Here is a 16387-nt window from a genome sequence, read left to right on the forward strand (position 1 = left end):
CACGCACACAGTAGCACACGTACGCGCACATACCACACACACACACACACACACGCACATACACACACACAGAAACTCCAGCTGTAGGCCAGAGACAGTAGGACTGTCAGAGGACAAAGCAGTCAATGATCATGTTGAGGCAGACACTTGTATTAGCAGCCTGCCTCCTGCTTGCTTGCAGTCTTCACCACTCTTCTGACAGTAGAGGGCATGCCAGGGGGGACAGAACACTTGATATCAGACTGTGGGACAAAAGGAGGGACTGGGAAAAGACAAGTGTGTGTTTGGAGACTGGGAAAGGGCACAGACACACACACACACACACACACACACACACACACACAATGTTTATTTACTATCCTTGTAGGGACCAAACAATTGATTCCCATTCAAAATGGTATTTTCCCTAACCCCTAACCCCTAACCCTAACCCTAACCCCTAAACCCTAACCCTAACCCCTAACCCCAACCCCTAACCCTAACCCCTAACCCAATCCCTAACCCCTAACCCTAACCCCTAACCCCTAATCCCTAACCCCTAACACTAACCCTAACCGCTAACCCTAACCCTAACCCCTAACCCCTAACCCTACCCTTAACCCCTAACCCTATGCCCTAACTATTTTATTTGAATATGTTTTGTTTTTTTAAGAGAAGGGTTCGTTAAGCATGTATTTCCCGGTAAAGGCTACACCAGTTGAATTCGGCGCATGTGACGAATTAAATTTGATTTGAATTGATTTTACTTAGTAAAACCAAAAGAATTCTAACATTGAATAAGAAGTATGCTTGATGCCACATATTTCTTTAGTGTGAACCCAGTACACCTCTTTGTTTGTCTGAATTTGCAGGTTTTATGCACCAGCCAAGCTTTTAGGAGAGCAACATGGTTCTCTTTTGAGTAGTAAAACCAAACACACACTGACAGTGTTTTAATTAGCTGACCTCAAACTCCAGCTCAGCCAATCTATCAGCCCATTGTGTTGATTAAACTTAGCTGCCCATGTGTTTGTAGCAACGCACACACGCACACACACACACACACACACACACACACACACACACACACTCCTCCAAACATGCTCTCTGCTTCCATCCCTGACCCCGAGTTAAAACAGTGTGTGGGGGAGTGTTTTATAGGGAGGCAGACTCAACTGTTGTCTTCTCTCTCTCTCTCCTCCTCCTCTCTATCCTCTGCTCTCCTTGGTCCTGTGGGTCAGGGTTTCCGTTTTGGAAAATTTTGCGCTGGACATTTGACCAGCAGCATTTTAATTCACTGAGCATTTACAAAATGTACCGGACCCATATGCATTGGGTTCTTTTTTTTTCTTTCTTTTTTTTTACCCCTTTTTCTCCCCAATTTCGTGGTGTCCAATTGTTGTAGTAGCTACTATCTTGTCTCATCGCTACAACTCCCGTACGGGCTCGGGAGAGACGAAGGTTGAAAGTCATGCGTCCTCCGATACACAACCCAACCTAGCCGCACTGCTTCTTAACACAGCGCACATCCAACACCGTGCACCCGGCAACCTTGGCTAGCGCGCACTGCGCCCGGCCCGCCACAGGAGTCACTGGTGCACGATGAGACAAGGACATCCCTACCGACCAAGCCCTCCCTAACCCGGACGACGCTAGGCCAATTGTGCGTCGCCCTATTGACCTCCCGGTCACGGCCGGTTACGACAGAGCCTGGGCGCGAACCCAGAGTCTCTGATGGCACAGCTGGCGCTGCAGTACAGCACCCTTAACCACTGCGCCACCCGGGAGGCCTGCATTGAGTTCTTAACCCGTTTAGGACGTCCACCCACAGTGCTCAGGATGACAGAAATCCCATTTACAGTGAGCTCCAAAGGTATTGGGACAGTGACACATTTTTTATTGTTTTGGCTCTGTACTCCAGCACTTTGAAATTTAAATGATACAATGACTATGAGGTTAAAGTGCAGACTGCTCTAATATGAGGGTATTTTCATCCATATCGGTAAACTGTTGAGATTTATTTTTTGTAATATCACTGTCCCAATAATTTCGGAGCTCACTGTAGACGATGGTAATTGATCTTAACAGAACATGCAACTGAAGGATACAACGGCATGCGTCCTTCTTACTGAATTCCGATCCCAGTTTGAGGATGTTAGAATAACTGTCCACGTGTACTTTTCCTCAGCCAACAAGACGAGTAACAAACAGCTAAATCACTAGCCTGTCAATCTACTGTCCCCCAAAAGTGAACCTATTCTATTGGTTAGATAGTCGTTCTGTGCGAGAAAGAAATAGCCTATTCCAAACAGACCCTGGGACAGTTGTGGGACGATACATTCCACATTCATACAACCAGTAAACCTGGCTACTTCCAAAGACGTCTAAAAGGGGGCGGCTCATACAACAGATCAAAACATTTAACTTAAAATGTTGATCAACTATTATTTCTTCAAATTCTAACACAGCAATGTGCACAAGGCAGTAGGCTGCACGCAAATGTCGGATTCATAACGCAATAAGCAGAAAACATCGCAAGCATTTCATGAGACCGAGATTAAAATATCCTTCGATATTTCGAAAAAGTGGTGATCTACATATGCAACAACTAGCATGGGCTGCTAATATGACTAGGATTGTGCCTTTGGCTACTGGACAATGAAATAAAGTTTATTTGAAAATGAGAGAAACAGGCTACTGGTTTCAGTGGCATATGAAATAATACAATAATTGCCTGCACATTTGGTTGGATTATGGCTAAAATACTTTGAAGCATGGTAAGACATGCCTCATAATATGTAGTAAGAGGTTCAGGTTTCAAATAATTAACTATATGTTTCCAAAATGTTAATGCCTCCAGCTCATTGCAAAGTGGTGTGTGAGGCGCTGAAGCCTGCCTAGTTTCCTATACACTTGAATGGCGAATGGGAAGCATGCTTCAATTACCAGTTGAGAAAAAAAAAAATAGTAGCTCTTTTTAATTGTGTCTTTTAGTTTTTAACATGTCCTTGTAAAAGCACTCCATCCAGCAGCTACGTCGACTGGTATTTCAATCAATGAATAGGCTAAAATGCATTATTTCATAATGGGATTTTTTTTCTTCTCCCAGACAATTGGCCGGTGCCAATTTAAATTATCAGCTTTTCATGACCAAAAGCCCCTGACCCGGTGCCAGGAAGAAGTGACTAAGGGGGCAGTTGAAATCGGAGAGGGGGCAAACATTTTTGGTTTTCTTGCATTTGAATTACAGTGCATTCGGAAAGTATTCAGACTCCTTGGATTATTATAAAATATGTTTTTTTCCCCTCATCAATCTACACATGATACCTCCGGTCATAATCAATTCAGTGTCAGTCAATAACGGGATGAAAACCTCACACACCCCATCATAGGGCAGACACTCCTGCAGGCCCCCCTCACATTATTCACTTAGCCTATGACAGAGATGAGAAGCATTTTTTCCCGTTTTTATGGAAACCCAAAGGAGTCAACTGCCCCAGTGGCTTTCCATACCCCCTTACACATACCCTGCTGTGGGTGTCCTGAGACAGTTTAGCATGGTTAAACTGCAGAGAGGCATAATGCTGCAGAGATTATACTACCTCACAATCATATCCCAAAGCAATGAAAAACATAGAGAGGAGATGTAATAAAGAGGTAATGAGATAGGAAGAGAGAGGGAGGAAACAAAGAGAGAGGGATGGGAATGGATGGAAAGAATGAAGAATAGCAGGTAAAGAAAAGTGTTTTCCTGCAGGTGTCAGTCATTATGCCTCTCTTTGTCTCAAGCCATTTCAGAACTATATAAACCTGACTGTTTTCTCTTTCTTTCTCTCTCTCTCTGACTATCATTCCCTCTCTCTTTCTATCTCTGAATCTCTATCGTTCCCTCTCTCTGACTATTGTTCCCTCGCTCTTTCACTCTCTCTGAATCTCTCTATCGTTCCCTCTCTCTTTCTCTCTCTCTTTCCCTCTCTCTCTCTTTCTCTCTCTCTCTGACTATCGTTCCCTCTCTCTCTGACTCTATCGTTCCCTCTTTCTCTATCGTTCCCTCTCTTTCTATCGTTCCCTCTCTCTCTCTATCGTTCCCTCTCTCTCATTCCCCCCTCTCTCTCTCTGACTCTCTCTATCATTCCCCCCCCCCCCTCTCTCTCTCTCTCTCTCTCTATATTGTTCCCTCTCTCTTTCTCTTTCCCCTTAACCAGACAGTCAATTAGGAGCTCTTCTCCACTAACAGTGTGGATGACCTTCATACAGAGCCCTGATGAGGCAAGACAATCAGACCTACACTGCACCAGAAGGCTATTTCAGGGTTCCAAAGCCTGCAAACGGTTTCTCTGTTTCTTTAGGGTGAGTCACCACTACCTCAGAATGATGACGGTGACAGACATTAAAAGTGAGCAAGAAAACATGTTAACTGCATATGGGTTTGTGTGGCCTTGGAATTTCTGGTTCTGTAAACACTTAGAGCACACACAGCTCTCTTCTCAGGCATCCAAATACCTGGTGCCATGACAACCCAACCTGTTCTAACGTAATGAGAGTACATTTGTAAATGTCATCCAACGTCCTCACTGCCCCTATTTCTACCAACACAAACGCACGCACGCACGCACGCACGCACGCACGCACACACACACACACACACACACACACACTTACCTAGCCACCCAGCTCCAGAGTTGGGAACACACATGTCAGTCTCGGCGCTGGGCAGGACGAAACCCACCACAAACACCTCAACACCGTCTGACATCAGCGCCATGCCCAGCACGAAGAACAACTGCCACTGGAACCTGCCGTGGCCACACTCCTGCATGATCAGCTCATACTGCTGGGCCAGCTCCTCCTCGTCCGCCTGCCTCTCCAGCTCCAGCTCCTTACGGTCCCTCAGGCTGTCTGAGACAGGTTGACCCAGAGAATCCTGCCCATCCCTGGGCTTCCTGTCAGTGTAAGCAGGCACCCCCTGGTACTCCCCCTCGTAGATCTCATCTTCATCATCGTGACCCTCTGTGGCGTCACTGGCGTAGTGTTCGCCATCTTCGTCGTTGGCGGTGCGGCTGCAGGGAAAGTGGCCATTGCTGTCAGGCTGTGTGTAGAACGTGTAGTCATTGTCTTTGTCCTCGTTCTGGAACTGGCTGTAGTTGCGTTGGGAGGAGTACTCTTCCGTGGCGCGGTTCACAATCTTGCTGACCTTCTTGGCGGCGTGGCGTTTGGCCTCTTTGGCGATGTCCTTGGCGCCCTTCACCAGCGACATCCTGTTGTTGTACGACTCATCCATCTCACTAACTCTGATTAGTTATCTATCTATCTATTTGTCTTTATTTGTCCTTTATCTAACCTGCTAGGTCAGTTGGGAACCAATTCTCATTGGCAAGAATTTCTGCCAAAAACTGCAGTGGAGGACAACTTAACTGTCAGAGACTTAACTTACGTTAGCCTACTTGCTTACTTTCTTCTGACGTATCAGTGTAAGTTACTGAATGGCAATTCAGTTGCAGCAAACCACAGTAAGTTTGGAGGTGGTTCAAATGCTGCTAGCGTTGGGTCGCTAGCTGTTGCTGCTGTGGTGAGGGAGAGCAGATCTCTATGGCAGTGGGATGGGAGCAGTCACAAGGTTGAGCAGTGAAGACAGCTGAGTTCCATTAACAGAGATCACCATGCAGACTGTGGTTAGATCTGGTCACAGCTCATCTGTCTGTGGAGAGAGAGTAATACATTTAAGACTTACCTTAATACCCTAAACTGAACCCATATCACCTTCTTTGAACTGGACAATGATTTGGATACAGCAGTGTTCAGGTTCCCTTTGTCAATATAAGTTCCCACAATCAGGTTTTCTGCAGAGTGTTCTATTTCTGCCGGTAGTTAGTGAGGAACCCTTGAGGCCTTCAGTGTACGCTATACAGTGCCTTGCGAAAGTATTCGGCCCCCTTGAACTTTGCGACCTTTTGCCACATTTCAGGCTTCAAACATAAAGATATAAAACTGTATTTTTTTGTGAAGAATCAACAACAAGTGGGACACAATCATGAAGTGGAACGACATTTATTGGATATTTCAAACTTTTTTAACAAATCAAAAACTGAAAAATTGGGCGTGCAAAATTATTCAGCCCCTTTACTTTCAGTGCAGCAAACTCTCTCCAGAAGTTCAGTGAGGATCTCTGAATGATCCAATGTTGACCTAAATGAGTTTGGTCTAGACCCCAGGGCTGGTTGAGTTTGGTCTAGACCCCCAGGGCTGGGGGTCTAACCTCCACCTGGGTGTTTGTGCTAACCTCCACCTGTGTGTAATCAAGTCTCCGTATAAAGCGATCGGTTAGCTGCTCAGAAGGCGACCCGCAACTTAAAAAGGCCTTGGTCTGTTGGCATTTCATTTAATTTCACTGTATGATGGTGGATCCATCCCTTCCTACACATAGTTAATATGCTAATGGCCCTTAATGTTGACATAAGTCGCCGCTGTGCACCTTGAGATTCACAGATAACACTGTGAATGTACTGTATATGGTACATCAGCATAAACACACACACTGACAAAGTTATGGTCACAAAATCACTTATGCAGATTTCACACACACATCCACCCACAAATCCAGTCAAATGCCTTTCCACATTTCTGTCCCTGCGTAGCGTAGCTGCTGTGCCTAGCACAGTGATTATGGTTATTATAGGCTCACGGTGCGTTTTCCGCAATATGCAAATTTCCTGCTGGCTGGAATCAGGAGCCTGCTAAGAGGTACAAATGATTTCCCCCTAGTGGGGCTGTCATGGCCCGCTGACGCCACACAGCCATCTTCATTAATCACACACGTGCATGCACAAAAGCACAAGCTCGCGCACACACACACACACACACACACACAGTGAATCACAGAGAAGGAGAGATTTGTCCCATTTATGGGTCATAAAATGTAAAGCTGAATAAAAATAAAAAGGCCTTCATCTGCACTGTGATATAGAACAGACAACAGTTCAGGACAGGTGGTACGGGCATGACATATTTCCAGATCCAACCAGGGTTGTGATCGGTAAACAGGAAAACATAGCATGATCAGTAAACAGGAAAACATAGCATGATCAGTAAACAGGAAAACATAGCATGATCAGTAAACAGGAAAACATAGCATGATCAGTAAACAGGAAAACAAAGCATGATCAGTAAACAGGAAAACATAGCATGATCAGTAAACAGGAAAACATAGCATGATCAATAAACAGGAAAACAGGGCATGATCAGTAAACAGGAAAACATAGCATGATCAGTAAACAGGAAAACATAGCATGATCAGTAAACAGGAAAACATAGCATGATCAGTAAACACGAAAACGGAGCATGATAAAAAAACGTATTTATTTATTTTAAATAAAAAATCAGGAGTGGCAATGTATTACCTCCTCCATTTAAAAACATTTTCTCCTGTTTGGTGCTTTCTGAACACTACCCAGGTATTCCTCAGGGAGAGAATGTGGTGTGTGTGTGCAAGGGGGAGATATTTCCTTATAAGGATGTTTCAGGAAGGAACGACACCATCCTCTAATCTAGGTAGCTGCAGGATACGGCAGTAGCATCCGAAATGGTTTCCCCGTGCTAACCGCTCCCGCTCGACCTGCCAACTCCGAACTCCACTCACGCACGCACGGACACACACATACACATGCAGCAGTTTATAATTTACGTTCTGCTATAGACAGGCACAGACACACACACACACTGACAAGTCCCTCTGTTGACAAAAACACGCAGTCTCACACAGAAACGCACACCAGTATAACATTTATTGTAAGTCCTAATTGTACACACGCAAGTGTGCACACACCCAAACAAACACACACAGACAAACCCACCCAGCTGCCTGGCTAAGTGCAACAATTTAGTGATGGATGGCTGTGTGGGTTGACTGTAGGAGACCCAGCACGGATGCCCTAGCCGGTTTCATAGAGGCACTGAGGACCGTGTGTGTGTGTGTGTGTGTGTGTGTGTGTGTGTGTGTGTGTGTGTGTGCGCGCGTGTGTGTGTCTCAGAGTTCATGACCTCTCTATCAGCAGGGGAGAGACATCTTGGTTCCAGTCCAGTGGTCAGCTGGCAGGTTGTGACATCATGAGGTCGTGATCCTGGAGCTGCATACCAACTTTTGAAAGATAGTGAAAAGTGTATTGTTTTGAACTACCAAACTAATACTTTGCTTGCTAAAAACACCAGGTTAATGATGATTTAAGATTAGATTTTCCAAAATGTCACAGCGCTCTGACAGAAGAGAAATCTTATGGCTTCCTCGTCAGCTAGCAATGCTCAGGAATCATCCAATGTCGTTACACAGGAGGCAAATGCTTTGATTGACACAACTATACTGGTCTGACAGACTCTATGACACTTAAAGTATCAGACGAGGATTTTCCTTCTTTGCCTATAACCCCAAGCAAACCTCCAGCTTCCAAGAAAGGCATGTTTGAACAGGGCCCAGATGCCACTGACAATAATGATGTTATCGCCACTCTTTCCAGGCTCATCAATGCAAGGTCCGATGCCATAGAGAAAATGGTTGGCGACAACGCAATGAAAATCGAGGGCTTAAAAAAAACAGTTGACTTTGCATGCATGGAAATCAGGGCTGTTAAGAAGAAGGTCGCCCACATCGAAAAGCGTGTCGAAAAGGAGGAGGGAAAGATAGACTTGTGCCAAAGAAGAATCGCGGAAATCGAAAGCTACTCCAGATGGAGGAATCTGAGACTGTATGGAGTTCCCAAAGCAGATGGGGAGAACGTTCCGGCAAGAGGCCATCAAAGTCTGCCAAGCTATCCTACCTGTGGAGAAGTCAAGCTAGCAGAGTTTGTCGACACTGTACATCGTCTCGGCACGAGAAGGCAGGGTGACTCCAAGCCCAGATGTGTCATTCTCCAGTTCACATCACAGATCTACAGGGAAGCCATTTGGAAAGAAATCTACTTTCCTACGTGACAACAACCTGCGGTTTGCTGAATACCTCTCGAAAGCAGAATAGAGAATGGAAAGAGAAACTGTGGCCAGCTGTGGAAAAAGCACGAAAGAAGGGAAAGCGGCTTACTTCATCGGAGGGCGCGCCTTCATCAAAGGATCCGAAATCAACCTTCCTCCTTGAGGACTGTCATAGGCTGTGCTTGGTGGTCAACATAGGCTACCTAGACAGCTACCTCTGATGTGAGCAGATCCCACTCCCGGCTCTAAGGTGATTTAACCTTCGCTCTAACTGCACAGGACTACTGGAGTAATGGATATTTACTATTTTATTTGTTCTCTCACTTCTGATATTTTTACCTGTAGTATAGGCAGTGAGCAAGCTCTTTGTTGTTTCTTGTTCTGGCAGTTAGCTTTGTTATGCTAAACTATTCTCACTCAATTATTTATATCTATTTGGTGTGCAACGCTGGTTTCGTTTCATTCTTTTTCGATTTGCGATTGCTGTTTAGCTCATAGTAACAGATTTATGTTTTTTTCAAGAGTCTCATTTAGTTGCTACCGACGTCAACTTCTGGAGGTCTCAGTGGGGTAATGATGTATGGCTCTCTCATGGCTCTGAACGCTTTGCTGGAGTTATCACTCTAAAGAATCATTTCAATGGAAGTATTTTGCACTCCGACTGTGACCCTTTTGGTCACTTACTTTGTCTTGTTATCAACTGTAACAACATCATCCTTATTATTACCAACATTTATGGTTACAATTCCAAACTTGAAAATGATCACTTTGCTTGGCTAACCAAGTTCCCGAATGCTTTACTTATAGTAGGTGGGGATTTTAATATTTTGCCGAATAATTTAATTGATAGATGGCCTCCGGGACAGTCCACTGCTATGAATACAAGTTTGAGGCAGGTTATGGAAAGGTTTGATATTATAGATCTTTGGAGAGTAAAGTTTCCTAATGACAAGTCTTTCACTTGGAGTAATAAGGCAGCTCCACACAATCACGCATAGATTTTTGGCTGGTGTCTAAATGTTTTGATTAACAGGGTATTTCTGTTAACATCCTTGACACTCCCCTTAGAGCTATTTATATTGACATTAAACTTTTCTCCAATAATGGCCTTGGCAGAGCATCCTACTGGAAGCTTAATAACTCTATATTAAAACATGAGTTGGTCAAGATGGAGATAAACAATTTAATTACACACTTTTGGAACAAAGTAGAGGTCGACCGATTAATCGGAATGGCTGATTAATTAGGGCCGATTTCAAGTTTTCATAACAATCGGAAATCGGCCGATTTCCGATTTAAAAAAATATATATAATAATTTTTATACCTTTATTTAACTAGGCAAGTCAGTTAAAACCTCTAGTGACTCAATTATAGAAGAGACCCAATCTGGATTCATGAGGAATAGACATATCTAATAATATCCAACTGGTTTTTAGACCTTATTGACTATTATGATCTAATCTAATCTTCAAAGATTGTCTTCTTAGACTTTTATAAAGCCTAAGAACTTCGATACAGTGGAACATGAGTTTCTATTTCTCTCCCTTGAGAAATTTGGTTTTGGGGAATTATTTTGTAGTACCATTAAAGCTCTATATGAATGGGAACAGTTCAAATCAATTAAAGCATGGCACTTCTCCTAGATTTGATTTGAAAATTACCTCTTCCTGCTTGCAACCCAACTTCTTACAAGTTCTGTTAAATCCAGCGATATAAAGGGATCTCTATTGCTGACAGAGATATTATCATAAATCAGCTTGCAGATGACACAACCCTCTTTTTGAAAGATGCTGACCAGATTCCTAGAGCAGTCGGTGTGATAAATATATTTTCCAAAGCATCTGGTCTTTGCCTAAACCTTAATAAGTATGAATTGTTTGCTGTTAAAGACAGCATGCATGTGATACCCTCTATGTGCAATATTCCAGTCAAGGAAAAAGTAACATCCCTTGGGATTACTTAGGATACCTTGGGATGTAAGGATCAACAGGAAAGATGCTCATAAAATGTTATACCTATTATTGAAAAAATCAAAAAGAAGTTGAACCATTGGTTGCAGAGGGATTTATCCTTGAAAGGTTGAGTATTGCTTTCTAAAGCTGAAGGTATCGCCAGACTTTCTTATGCAGCCCAGTCCAGCCCAGTCCCCCCATCTTGACAACAAAATAGGTAAAGCGGTTGACCAGGTGCTTTTCATCTGGAAAAATCGTACACATTTTATTCGAAAATCTGTCGTTATGAACTCATATGAATATGGTGGTCTCCATTTATTTGATTTTCCTACTTTGAATAATACTTTTAAGATAAATTGGGCTAAATATTTCTTAAAGAATCCAACTTCAATTTGGAATTTCATCCCTCATATCTTCTCCTGTCTTGGTGGCCTCAATTTTATGTTACTTTGTAACTATAACATTGATAAAATTCCTGCTAAATGATCTCCTTTTCATAGACAAGTATTCTTAGCGTGGTCATTAATATATAAACATAATTTTTCCCCACATCGGTATTTCATTTGGAACAATAAGGACATTTTGTATAGAAACAAGTCTTTATTTTTCAAGAACTGGTTCAATAATCATATCCTGCTGGTGAGTCAATATTTTAATGCAGAAGGATTGTTACTCAATTAATTATGAGGAATTTTTATCTCGTTACAATATCCTTGTAACACCTAGAGAGTTCGCCATAGTCCTTGACGCTATTCCATCTGGAACTCTCATGTTATTTAGAAGTGTAGCCAGACCTCACCTTCTTGACCTACCCTCGCTTAATCCAGTTGACTCTCCAATAGGGAAAATATGTTTCTCCTTGCTCCCTCAGAACAACAGATCTATACGTGTGTCACGCCCTGGTCTTAGTATTTTGTGTTTTCTTTATTAATTTGGTCAGGCCAGGGTGTGACATGGGTTTTGTGTGTGTGGTGTGTTTTGTCTTGGGGTTTTTGTTAGGTATTGGGTTTGTATTATAGTAGGGTTTTCTAGCATAGTCTATGGCTGTCTGGAGTGGTTCTCAATCAGAGGCAGGTGTTTATCGTTGTCTCTGATTGGGAACCATATTTAGGCAGCCATATTCTTTGAGTGTTTCGTGGGTGATTGTTCCTGTCTCTGTGTTTGCACCAGATAGGACTGTTTAGGTTTTCACATTTCATTGTTTTGTAGTTTATTCATGTATAGTTTTCCTTTATTAAACAAACATGAATCATCGCCACGCTGCGTTTTGGTCCGCCTCTACTTCACCCGAAGAAAGCCATTACAACGTGCTTTATTTCAAAGGGATATTGTATCCATTCCTTATGTCACAACTTACTGGAATACATTGGTCGCTAATATCTGTTGGAAAAAAGTCTGGTTATTACCACACAAATACCTGCTAGTTAACCAGGTCAAAGAGGTCTCTTTCAGAATGATCCATAAGTATTACCCTGCGAATCATTACTTGAAGAAACTCAAAAAAGACATTAACATTAACTGTACATTTTGTGATGAGCATCCAGAAACAGTTTCGTATTTATTTTGGCATTGTCTACATGTAAAACAATTATGGAAAGATATTCACAGTTTTATAATTGTTAATATTCTTGATAACTTTTGTTTGTTATGGGAGAATGTGCTGCTCGGTTTCCTTAAGTATAACAAAGATAAATAAAAACAATTTTACCTCATGAATCTAATTGTGCTAAGGTCAAATTATCATATTCATAAATGTAAATTCAGTAATAAAAAAACACTCCTCTGTGTTTTCTATAAGGAATTTGAGCAGTACATTAAGACCATTCAACATTCTTCTAATAAGAAAGCTGTTAAAACAATCCATGTGTGTATTTCTTTTAAGGTATTTGTATAATCTGTAATTTGTTGTACCCCCTAGCATATGTTATCATTGTCTATCTGTACACTTGTATGTATACAGATTATTCTACATTAAAAAAACATGTTGTGGGTTGGATGACATGAATTTGGGAGAACTCCCAATGCCTGAAATATTTATTTATTTATTTATTTTTTGGGCTTGTAGTTCTGTTATGCAATCAGTATACTGACATAAAGACCATGACATATGGCTTTTATATCAGTTTGCAAAAGTAATTACATTAAATGTGACTATATCAATGGAACAATCTACTCATGAGTTGATAAATTACACATTTTTCAAACCAATAAATTGCAGGCTGTTACATCTAGCTACCGATAGGCTATTGATAATTTACTGCTATTAAGGCTTTGTTGAAATAAAATAAATGAGCTGGATAAGATTTTCTTTTATGATGCATGAACTCCAAAGATAACCAGGTGAAAATACACATTCCCTTTATTCCAACCTGAAGTCAACATTGAGTTAAGGTTGGTTCTGTCCCAAAGCACCCTGATCCCTATGTACTGTAGTGTACTACTTTTGACCAGAGCACATAGGGCTCTGGTCAAAAGTAGGGCACTATATGGGGAATAGGGTGTCATTTGGGGCACGCCCAATTTTCAGTTTTTGATTTGTTAAAAAAGTTTGAAATATCCAATAAATGTCGTTCCACTTCATGATTGTGTCCCACTTGTTGTTGATTCTTCACAAAAAAATACAGTTTTATATCTTTATGTTTGAAGCCTGAAATGTGGCAAAAGGTCGCAAAGTTCAAGGGGGCCGAATACTTTCGCAAGGCACTGTATGTGTTGTGTTTTTTAACTCTTTATCTTTCAGTCAAAAAGTGTATTTATTTGAAAGGGTTGTGCGCATTCGTTAATTGATCAACTACATTTTTGTAGAACCGTTAGTCTAATCAACATAAATATAATCCTACTGAATAAATTAAATTAAGTATTCCATGTATCCTAGAGTAGCCTACATGAGTACAGCTAAATATCTAATTCATTCATGCGCGGTGATGTGATCTCAACTGGATGAAACTTGTTGATCAGGTGTCCCACTCCAACAGCAGTTACATCGAGGGCACAGCATGCGCAAATACCTACAACGCTTGAAGTTCAGAGACGTGACACCTTTTAAGTTTCCCTCAAATATGCAAACGCGAAGCCTGTTTATTAATGATATCGTATTCTATACATGTCGTAGTATACATAGCAAATATGTATAGTTATTGATGAGCTAATCTAATGTGAGTACGGTTCGATACACATTTCAAATCTACATTTATCCTACTGTAAACCGAGCAAAGATCACGGGGATAGCCCACTCACAATACACAGGGTTTGCATCAAAGAGATTAAGTCAAATTAAAGTATATAGACGGGGGGAGATACTCACCGACTACAGAAAACGGGCAGTTCGTTACATCATCGCAGGGAGCCAGCTGTGTGCTTTTCCAGTCGATATGCCCTAGTTTCCCTCGCGACACAGCAATGTCGGTAGTTAGTGCCCGCGCGCTGAGGGTTCTCTCTCTTTTCTCCCGCTCTCCTCTCTTCCGAGATGCAACCGTTCCTCTGCAGTACTCAAAGAAAGAGGAGAGGACCCTGAGAGAGAAAGAGAGAGGGGATGGGGGTGTGCTGTATATGAGGGACTAGGAAGAATGAAATCAATAATCGTATACCAGTGAAATGGGTAATACCGTGTAATGGAACAATCTGTATGGTATCTGATGCTGGGGAGGGTTGAGTGTTGGAGGGAACACTGTCGGTTACGTTGCGAGTATATTAAAAAAATAAAGAAATATAATGAGGCAGATAAATAAGAGGATAGGCTGCAACATCGAACAGTTGGTCTTGAGGTCAAATGATAACTGCATAAACTATCAGACTGGTTGTGCATTCCTTTTTACAATTTGTTTAAGTAGACCTATTCAAGTTGGCTGAAACTCAATCTGAATCATACAACTTGCGAAATGTATACAAATATATTTTGAGAGAAGTCACTCCAGCAGCTTGGCCACTACTATGTTGATAGAGGCCCTAATATATGGATTTCATATGAATGGGAATACAGATTTGCATCTGCTGGTCACAGATACCTTAAAAAATGGGCGTGGACCAGAAAAACAGTCCTTATCTGGTTTGAACACCATTTGCCTCATGCAGCGGGACACATCTCCCTCGCATAGAGTTGATCAGGCTGTTGATTGTGGCCTGTGGAATGTTGTCCCATTCCTCTTCAAAGGCTGTGTGAAGTTGCTGGATATTGGCTGGAACTGGAAAACGCTGGTGTACACAGCGATCTAGAGCATCCCAAACATGTTCAATGGGTGACATGTCTGGTGCGTATGCAGGCCATAGAAGAACTGGGACATTTTCAGCTTCCAAGAATTGTGTACAGATCCTTGCTACATGCCATCAATAAAATGCAATTGTGTTCATTGTTTGTAGCTTATGCCTACCCATACCACAACCCCACCGCCACCATGGGGCACTCTGTTCACAACGTTGACATCAGAAAAACCGCTCGCCCACATGACTCCATACATGCTGTCTGCCATCTGCCCAGTACAGTTAAAACCGGGATTCATCTGTGAAGAGCACACTTCTCCAGTGTGCCAGTGGGCATCGAAGGTAAGCATTTGCCCACAGAAGTGGGTTGCAAGGCCAAACAGCAGTCAGGTCAAGACCGTGGTGTTGGACGAGCACACAGATATCTGTAACCGACAGTCATGTGAAATCCATAGATTAAGGACTTATTAATTAATTAATTTCCTTATAGGAACTGTAACTCAGTCAAATCTTTGAAATTGTTGCATGTTGCATTCATATTTTTGTTCAGCACCTATTTTCTAAGACTGTGTGGTGTAATAGTCTTGAAATGCTATTCAGTGGGCTAGCTAACATTGTTGAATTATATTTCATAGACTAACCCGCTTCATCCTTGCCCTGACATGTCCTTCTGTCACGTTTTGACTCAAGGTTTCTGAGAATACTGAGGGACAACACTGAGGAACACATAGGTGTCGTGTCTTTACTATCATTAACTGAAGACTGATAGTTTTTATCAAACATTCTCTGTAATTAGTTATTAAGCGATCAACTGATTAATCACGTAACTAATTAACTAGGAAGTCGGGGCACCAAGGAAAAATATTCAGATTACAAAGTTATAATTTCCTAAAATAACTTTTCAGATATTTTATCTGATCAATTAGTCTTCGAATTAATGAATGATTTACTTTACCTCACGTAAGTCTCATTCCAAACGTCATATATTGTTGGTTATCTGCACGAATCCAGTCTTCCCTATGAGTCATCCATACATCAATTGTCTTAAATAATTTATTTATTACTAACTAACTAATTCACAGAAATGCATAAACAAACAAACAAGGTAAATGTAATGATAGGAGAATGTGCCCTAGTGGGCTAAACCGGCATGGCGGCTTGTTAGACAAAAGGTGAAGTGGGGGTCGACTAAGAAGTCACTACAGTTAATGATTATAACAATTGAAATGCTAATCCTTTCCACATGAACGCTCACTCTTTCAGGAACAATTGCAATCAATATATATATTTACGCTCAGTG

The 16387-nt window shown here is 41.9% G+C and overlaps 1 protein-coding gene across 2 annotated transcripts in view; it reads right to left on the minus strand.

Moving 5' to 3' along the window:
* The window catches only part of LOC110522831 (synaptic vesicle glycoprotein 2C-like), a 65631-nt gene extending 51193 nt beyond the window's left edge, over positions 1–14438 (minus strand). The window contains exons 1-2 of one of the 2 annotated variants that reach the window (XM_036977081.1): positions 14195–14438; positions 4642–5677 (exon numbers count right to left, since the gene is read on the minus strand). In XM_036977081.1, coding sequence (XP_036832976.1) covers positions 4642–5260 — 619 coding nt within the window. In that variant the 5' untranslated portion in view covers positions 5261–5677; positions 14195–14438. Of the gene's footprint in view, positions 1–4641; positions 5678–14194 lie in introns of those variants that run through there. The other variant, XM_036977082.1, reaches the window with a different exon arrangement.
* Between the last annotated feature and the right edge of the window lie 1949 nt (positions 14439–16387).

This window comes from Oncorhynchus mykiss, chromosome 5, assembly GCF_013265735.2.
Source record: "Oncorhynchus mykiss isolate Arlee chromosome 5, USDA_OmykA_1.1, whole genome shotgun sequence".
NCBI classification, from domain to species: Eukaryota; Metazoa; Chordata; class Actinopteri; order Salmoniformes; family Salmonidae; genus Oncorhynchus; species Oncorhynchus mykiss.